This window comes from Rana temporaria, chromosome 3, assembly GCF_905171775.1.
Source record: "Rana temporaria chromosome 3, aRanTem1.1, whole genome shotgun sequence".
In the NCBI taxonomy this organism is placed as follows: Eukaryota; Metazoa; Chordata; class Amphibia; order Anura; family Ranidae; genus Rana; species Rana temporaria.
The window spans coordinates 140,506,617-140,515,330 of record NC_053491.1 but is presented as its reverse complement, the minus strand read 5'-3'; the positions used below and the strand labels follow the sequence as shown (position 1 = coordinate 140,515,330).

General features: G+C 39.2%; 1 protein-coding gene across 1 annotated transcript in view; it reads right to left on the bottom strand.

The window, feature by feature from the left end:
- Window positions 1-1,055: 1,055 nt before the first annotated feature.
- CDHR3 (cadherin related family member 3) overlaps window positions 1,056-8,714 on the bottom strand; it is an 81,913-nt gene continuing 74,254 nt past the window's right edge. The window contains exons 17-19 of the mRNA XM_040343524.1: window positions 8,629-8,657; window positions 7,297-7,345; window positions 1,056-2,644 (exon numbers count right to left, since the gene is read on the bottom strand). Of these exons, the coding sequence (XP_040199458.1) occupies window positions 2,292-2,644; window positions 7,297-7,345; window positions 8,629-8,657 (431 nt within the window). The 3' untranslated portion in view covers window positions 1,056-2,291. The remainder of the gene's footprint in view (window positions 2,645-7,296; window positions 7,346-8,628; window positions 8,658-8,714) is intronic.

The following is an 8,714-nucleotide window of genomic DNA, read 5'->3' as shown; positions in this document are numbered from 1 at the left end:
TGGACATAAATAAAAAAAAATTGGTTCGTTTTTTTTTACATATACCTAGTGCAGAAAGTTTGGACGGGAAACACATTAACCTTCCGATTTATTTATCGTTCGGCAGAAAATTTCCAAATGTGTCCTTCGTTTTTTCGGCTCAAAAACGTCCCAACGATTAACGATTTTGTGCCCATTAACTGTTCGAAAAACGAAAGAACTGTCTGAACGACCGAATATCGGCTGAATTTTCGTATAGTGTATGGCCAGCATTAGTGTCTCTGTAAAACTCTCTCTTACATGGGGTGTCATGGGTGACATGCAGGTACAAATACATAAAATATCTTGATTCTATCCCTTCTCCACTGTACTAGTAATAGTGTTTCTTTTTGTTTTTGTGCCTCATTGAACATTTTATGTTGCAGTAACAGGGGGACAGGAAGGGAGAGGAAATCTACAATATTCGTTTTCAAGCTCTTAAAGGGTCACTAAAGGATTTTTTTTTTTTAGCTAAATAGTTTCCTTTACCTCCTGGTTTCATGTCCTCATTGTTCGTTTTTGCTTTGATGTTTCTGTAATTCCTCTCTGTTCTGGACACTTCCTGGTTGTCTGTTTCCTGATCACCACAGAACTGGGAGATTTCTCACTGTGGTCACTAATCAAGGAGGTGTGATTATTGTGTGTCTAAAACCCCTCAGCACCAATCCAGTTTCGTTTTGCAAAACCTTCACTGCCCTCTATTGGCTCTCTGGCTCTGTACATCAGAGAACCAGGAAACAACAGCAAAAACTAAACTAAACTGTAGGTACATTATATGATTGTTTTTTTATCTATTTTTAATCATTTTTAAAATGAATCAGTTAACTATTAAGTCAAATCAATTTACAAAATTACTTTGGACTTTAAAAGCAAATATTTAATTTTATATTGTGTTTTTAATTTGCGAGACTGGGCTTTATGAAGTGGTGTAGTATAATAATTAATTTAAGAATTTTTATGTCAATATTCTGACTGTGATGTCCTGATTTGATCAATTTTTTTTATCATTTACATCATGTACACATATACAGTATAACGTAGCTAACACTTCTCATTTATTTTATACAAACAAAAATTAGAAGACATGTATTCTTATTTCTCACTGATTCCATGTAAAATAATTATAGCATATTCACTAGCTTTAAAAATGGACAATAGCTGTACCTAGCGCTCAAAAAGTTTAAAGCATTGCCATACAAGGGATATATAACAGAGCAGAATTCTACAGGGGTATGTTCCAAACTCAAAATGTGCATGTAGAGTCAGAGTCTGTGTCAGCCGCTTGCCTGTGTGTGAAGCTGCCCTAAGCCTAACAGCTAGCTGGTCTCTGTAACCAGGGAAAAAGCCAACCATTCTGCTCCTTTTCTCCTTACTATAATGGCAGATGGGACGTGTTTCAGGCAAGGCCTCCCCTTCCTCAGCCACTCCTGTAGTGGGTAGGCTGAGGAAGGGGAGGTCTTCCTCAAGATGAATCTCATCTGCCAATGCAGTAAGGAAGAGAGGAGGAGAATGGATGTATTTTGTTCTGATTACACAGACCGGCAGGTTGTGAGGCTCAGTGCGGCTTCACACGTAGGCAAACAGCTGACTAACTATCTCCATGAAGTTGTCCCCCTTGGTTCTATCATCGGCGCAAATACATGGTTTCCTACTTCTCTAACTCGCTTGTGAGTGGAGTTTCTATTGATAGTTTATTGGGCGCATAAAACAATATAAACAATGAGGACTCTTCTGCGCCCCTATCTTTTTATGTTTATTCTAGATCCACTTGGAATTCCCATCCATATTTGGAGTTGCCAGTTTATACTGTAGTGAAAGTTAATTTATGTTTTGCTAACCTTGAGATTTGAAAAAAGGTGATAGGGGGCGCTAATTAAATCTAATGTGTACACTGTAATAAGACCATATATCATGGATTATTACAGTGTACATATTAGATGTAATAAGCGCCCCCTATCACCTTTTTTCCAATTTGCACAGTGGTTGGTCCATTTTGTTTGGGGAGCAGCTAGATTTTTTCTACAAATTTGAGATAATTTATAATTTTTTGAACAATTGGCGCAAGGTTCTTTTTTACACTTTTCATAACTTGAGATTAACTTTGTTTTTGTTTCTGTCATGTTACAAAGTATTTCTTTTTTTTCTTTTGTATGCTTTGATAAACAGTTGAATTTCCTATGCGTATGAGGTTTAGCATGTAGTTGCTTGCAACTTAGCAATTCACTTACAGAGTGGCATTTTTTCTATATTTTTAACAATAACCTTTGCTCACTTTACTGTATAGGAGTTTGGGGTATTTTAGGAGACACTTTTGGATAGAGCCTTGGTGACACTGGAGCCCTGCTGGCAGGACTTTTACTTCCAGGCTGCATAATGGGTGATGTTTGGTTAGGAGTTTGAAGTCTTTTAGGTGTTGCAGGTTTTGTAGCATTCTTTCCATCATCTTCCCTGGTGGGTGTTTTTTCCGTCTTGTTGGGTGTACCACGTAATGTTGGCGGTGGGGCTGTAGGATCAGCGGGACCGACTGCTGTTTGCTGTGGACCTTGAGGTGTCATTATAGGCTGCTTTGTGTCTTTCCATCTTCTGGCACCAGATTTGGTATTATATTCATAAACATTTCCTGTAACTAGAAGACCGAGAGAGCTCTTAAGTTTTAGCGCATATGAAAACAGAAATGGCAATACAGGCTTAACACTGCAAGGTAGAAGGTGCTCTCCTAGTTTTTTTTCAACATGTTGAACATGTACCTTTATATGAGGGATTTCCTGTATTAACCGGCATCTAATGTTTGTATTTCTAGATAGAAAGTTTCTGCCTTTTTGGTGCTAATCCATTTTAATGCTCAATTCAGTATTGATCAACATAGCCTACAGCCTACATGTCATGCTTTTACCATGCCCATTCCAGAGAATGCATAAAACATCTAATATATAGGACATATGCTGATATAGTAGTTGTAGCAAGTAACAAACCCATAATTATATACTATTTCAATACTGATTAATTGTCTAAAATGGTTGCTGAAGATCACAGTGATCATTATAGTACTGCATCTTGATATAACAATACTTGAACTATAAAGTCAGGTTTTATAAGTATTATGCCGCGTACACACGATCGTTTTTCGGCATGAAAAAAAAACGTTGTTTTTCAGCATGTCCAAAAAACGAAATTTTTCCAACTTCATCATTAAAAAAGATGTTGCCCACACACCATTGTTTTTGAAAAATGATGAACAAAGCGCGGTGACGTACAACACGTACGACGGCACTCTAAAGGGGAAGTTCTGTTCGCCTTTGGGCTGCTTTTAGCTAATTCCTTGTTAGTAAAAGACGATTCGCGCTTTTTTGTCTGTTACAGCGTGATGAATGTGCTTACTCCATTATGAATGGTAGTTTTACCAGAACGAGCGCTCCCGTCTCATAACTTGCTTCTAGGCATGCGCGGGTTTAAAACGTCGTTTTTGTCCACACATGATCATTTTTAACAACACGAAAAACGACATTTTAAAAAATGACGTGAAAAAATGCAGCATGTTCAAATTTTTTTTTTGCCGTTTTTCAGAAGCCGAAAAACGATGTGAAGCCCACACACGATCATTTTAAATGACGTTTTTAAAAACGTAGTTTTTTTTCATGCCGAAAAACGATCGTGTGTACGCGGCATAAGGTATGTCACAAAAAAGAGATGCATTTATAAACACTGTTTAAAGAACAGTTATGTGTGCTAACAGACAGTATGCATTACTAATTTTTGGTTAGTTCTCTGGGTACTACTTCTTTCCTTAGTATAAGCCTGTATGTGTTTAGTGCATTTGAAAAGTAAAATTCCATTAAACAAATGAACAACACATGAGAAGAAATGTGAAAAGTAAAATTCGTTCTAGGCCTCTATGTTCCTTATTATTTAAAGCTGATTTCCAGAAAGTCAGTGAAATACACAACAAAATACATAGGTAACACCCTTGCCACAAACTACAATCTAGAGGGTGACCTCTGCTACAGACAAGCAAAACAGCTTGGTCACTTCCCAACTTCAAGATGACCGATTGGACAATAAAAGAGCATACCATACTAAAAAAATTATCCCTATGCTATACCTATCTTTAAGCAAATTTCTAATGTTAGAGTATCAGCCTTGTGCCCTGAAGGGCTCACAGAGCTGATGCTCCCTTTCCCAGCTTAAGTATGTAGAATAACATTTGAAAGCCGATATAAAGACAGATTTTAGAAACTTGAGAATATTTTAAACCATTTAATACTTTAAATAAAGCTGAAATTTAGCTAGAATAAAAAAAAAATCTTTACAGCTTTATTTGCATAACTCACCTTTTAATGAAGTATGTACCACGTTGTACAGACAGTTGGATCCTGGAGAAATCTTCACTGTAGGGCTGCTAGTCTTCTTCCTCTCTCTGAACTTCTAGTGTTGCAATGGTTAACAGCTTAGGGTCTTCAGACAGAAAAGCAGTTTTGAGGATCCGACAAGGACATGCCCCATCCTTACTCCTCCATTGAGAAAAGTTATTTCATTGATTACACTGCCTGGAATATTATCTGTGAATAGGGGTGGTGAAGAATCCTTTGCAGTGCCAGAAGTTCAGAGACAGGAAGAGGACAGGTACCCCTGCAGTGAAGATTTCTCCAGAATCCAGTTGCCTCCATGACGTGGTACATTCTTCATTACAGTGATGTGATACTTTTTTTTTTTTTAAGCTAAACTTCAGCTTTAATACTTAAATGAATTAGACAGTGGTGTAATCTTAAAGTTGTGCTAAAACAGACCCTGGCAAATTGTGCATAGTTAGATGGGATTTGACATATAAAGGATGTGTTGCACTCTACCTCCACCAAGGATTTCTATGGTTTACAGCTCTTAACATCATGATTCTAACCTCATACACTAAGGCCTTGTACACACGGGCAAGAATCTCGTCAGGAAAAAAACGTAGTTTTTCCTGACGAGATTCTTGGCAAGAATCTCTTGCTGCCTGAGTGTACACACAGACCTGTCAAAAGAACCGCGGTTCTCTTGAAAGGCAAGAACACGGTGACGTCATCGCGTACGACGAGCATGCGTTTGTCACATTCAATGCCGTCGCTGCCATCTTGCTTCACCCTACCTATGCCGTGGAAGCTACCGCGCATGCGTCAAAGTCATTTCGAGCATGCGCAGGTTTCCACGGCGACAGGTAAGTATACACACTCTCGGGTTTTTCGTCGGGAAACAGGCCGACAAGAATCTCGACGAGAAAATAGAGAGCTGGTTCTCTATTTTTCTCGTCGAGATTCTGCCCAGATTTTCAGACAAGAAACCTGAAAGCCTTGTAAAAACCGAGCATGTGTACGAGGCTTCAGACGAAGATGCCAATCAGTCCTACATCATCAAGAATATTACATATAATACAGCAGTGCCCTTGCTAACAGATCTATACATTTTTCTCTCCACTGCCTTAACAGTATGTACATCTCCCTCGCCCCACTGTAAGTATGTAAATTTTCAACCAGAGCTGTTTGGTATATTTTTACCCTTACACTAGTATACAGTATAGTCATATTCCAAGGACACATTTATTCCCAACCACAGCCACCACACTCACTTCCCCTCAGTGGTTATGTGCCTCCTCTAATTTGGGGGATAGCACTCTGCACCCTCGTACTCGTTTATTTTAGTAGATTACACACTGACAGGCCAATACCATACAATACATATCTCAATACCAGATGAATGTGCACTGCAGCACAGCATGCCTCTTCTGTAAGTGCTGTGCCAACAGAATAATGTGCCAAGATAGCACCCAGACACTAAGACACCCCTAGGAAAAGTCCAATTCACTTTTGTTACATGAACAAATTTTAGATAATCATGACTAAGTTGTGGTTTGTTTACTAGTAAAGTTGTTTGCAATGATACCGAAGAATGCCAGTTACCTGCGAATAGAGGTGGAAGGACTATGCTCTTGTTTGTTATCCATTTACATTAACTCAACTGTGGTTCCCTTGCTTGTTTACAGAAGGGAGTGGTAATCTTAAGAATCTTTGAAAATAATCTCCCTAGTTGATACATTCATAAAGCAATTATGTTGATTGCACAACAAACAAACAAAACACTTTTTCCATTATCTAACATCTTTTATTGTACCTCATCAAACATATCTGTGCATACTTTTCACAACAAATTTGTTTTCCCTCATACTCCCAATTGTACAATTATTTGGGGCTAACAGATGAGCCAATGGGAGCTACCCCCCCCCCCCATCCTTCCTGGCAAACATTTTCCAGCATTATCTGCTGCTACTTATTGACATTAGAACACAGTGGCGGCTGGTGGTAATTTTTTTGGGGGGGCAGCACCCGCAGCCACTCTTCTCCCCCCGGTCAAGTTGGTCGGTCGGCCGATTGGTGCACTTAACCGATCCATAGCGGGCAATCACGGGTGGCTTCCCTTGCTCTCCTCCACACTCATCACGACAGCGGGCATCACTGAAGATTCTCCTTCCTCTGCTCAGTGGCTTCCTTCTCCTCCCTCCTCCTTTGCGGCCAATCAGAATGCTTGTCCTTTTGACCAATCGGGAAACGGGTTTCAGACTCGCCTTCTGATTGGCGGAGAGGAGGTTCAGTGTGAGAATAGAGAACATTCATTCGCTTTTCTCACACACTTGGGTGGGCTCCGAGCGCATTCTCTGCACTCTAAGCCCACCCTATTTTGAAGCCTATTAGAGCCTCTGGCTCTAATTGATGCTTCAAAAAAACACCCCTCATTGGAATCCATGTACCTGTCATCCTGAAAGGAACCAGACGCATGAATGGGGGGGGTGCCCATGCGCCCTTAATGGACGGGCCGCCTCTGTAAACACCTCCTAAAAGTCAGCCTATCCTCCATTCATAAAAGCTGTAGTATGGCTTCAATGAATGGCAGAGCTAGGTGGAAATGGCAGACATAGTCATGCACTCTTGAAGAGAGCTTTTGATGTCCCTTAGTAGTATGAGGGGCATGAAAGGGGGAGAATTTCAACTAACAGACGAGGCATCAGCATAAGGAATGCATCTTACCGATGGCAAGTTATATCCTTTGTGCTGATTTTTGTGTTTTTTTTTGTTTCGGCTGCACTTAGACTTTAAACATTCTTTTGCTAAATATATGTATGATTTTTACATTTATGTGAGAGTCATGCACTGTACATTTCAGAAAATAAATAAATAATTCATGCATACAGTATGTTGCTTATTTTCTCTATTTAATTGATACTAGCTGAGTTTAATATAAAGCAAAACTTACTTGGATCTATAGCCTCTCCATCAAAGACTGTGTTCATTTTAGTCATTTCCTGTGGAAAAATCAGAACATGATTGTTGCATCAATTCAGTTCATACATTGTATATGGTGTGTATCTACTGTATATAAAATTATTTTTACAAACATGTAATACATGACACAGGCTTCTCACAGCACTATAGGTTAGATAAAGAGATTGCACAACAAGGCTGACTGCTTTGAGGCTCCATTTGTCTGACTGAAACCTCTGGTTGAGCTGCCTGATCACTAATAAATCATTGCAATTGGTTTTTCACAGGCTTTTTAATAAACTGAGCAAATAGGGAGCATGAAGAATGTAAAAGGAAGCCTAGAACTTTGCCTACTGGTTATTATTTTTAGTTGTTAACGTAATAAATAAAGAAATTGAGTACAAACTACACTATATTTTCCCCTTAAAGAGGGCCTTTTCCCCCATCCCACCCTATAAAATCGGCAACAGTATATAAAGAGGGGAAATAAACAAGTATATTTACCTATGTCACTGTGACTTTTTCTTAATTTTAACCAGTTTTTGTTCTGCCTCTTTGCTACCTGGGCCCCCATTCCTATGCCGCCATTTTGAAAAATGTACTTCACACTGCACATGAATGAATCTTGTGACATCATGTGCCTCATCTCACACTTGTGCTGTACAACGCTTCATGCTTCTGTTGCAATAAAACAAATCCATTCTCCTTGCAAGATCTTTGGGAGATTTTTTTGTTCTAGCAGCAAATGACTGTAATTTTGTAAGGCGCATGCGCAAAACGAGGCTTATGATTTTATGCGCTATATCTCGCGCATACGCCATATGATTTCTGTGACGTCAATGATGTTGCCTTCCCATGAGGAATCTGTGTGGGCCGGAGCTATGTCATCACTTCCTTCAGGGGAACCAGGAAGTGTAAAACCTTTTTTAAGAAAGCGGTGCAGATTTCACATCAGGATGCAAAGATTTAAGTACACAACTCTCAGAAAAATGCTGAAACTACTTTCCTTTAGGAGGTTTGGCCCATTCTTTTTGTCCATGGAGTATTGCATCATTGCATATCCGTTGATCCTCCACCATTTTTGTTATCACAAGGTCTGCAGCAAAAATGTTTCTGCTATAATCTTGATTGCCAACATTACATACATTTCCCCCTTTCTTCCAAGCCATTAGGTTGCCTTACAATGTAAAATGACCCATGTGATCTCTCAGAGATGCGACTTATAGCTGGGATGCATCCTGATCAAGAATACATAACTACTAATTTGGTTCTGATAACTCAATGGTTTAGTTATCTCAAGTAGTCTTTGGAGAGGGCAACTTACCCACACAACATCTTGCTTCAACTTCTTTTCTGTGAAAGAAAATATAAAACATATAAAACATGTTTACAAATCCACACCAATAAGAT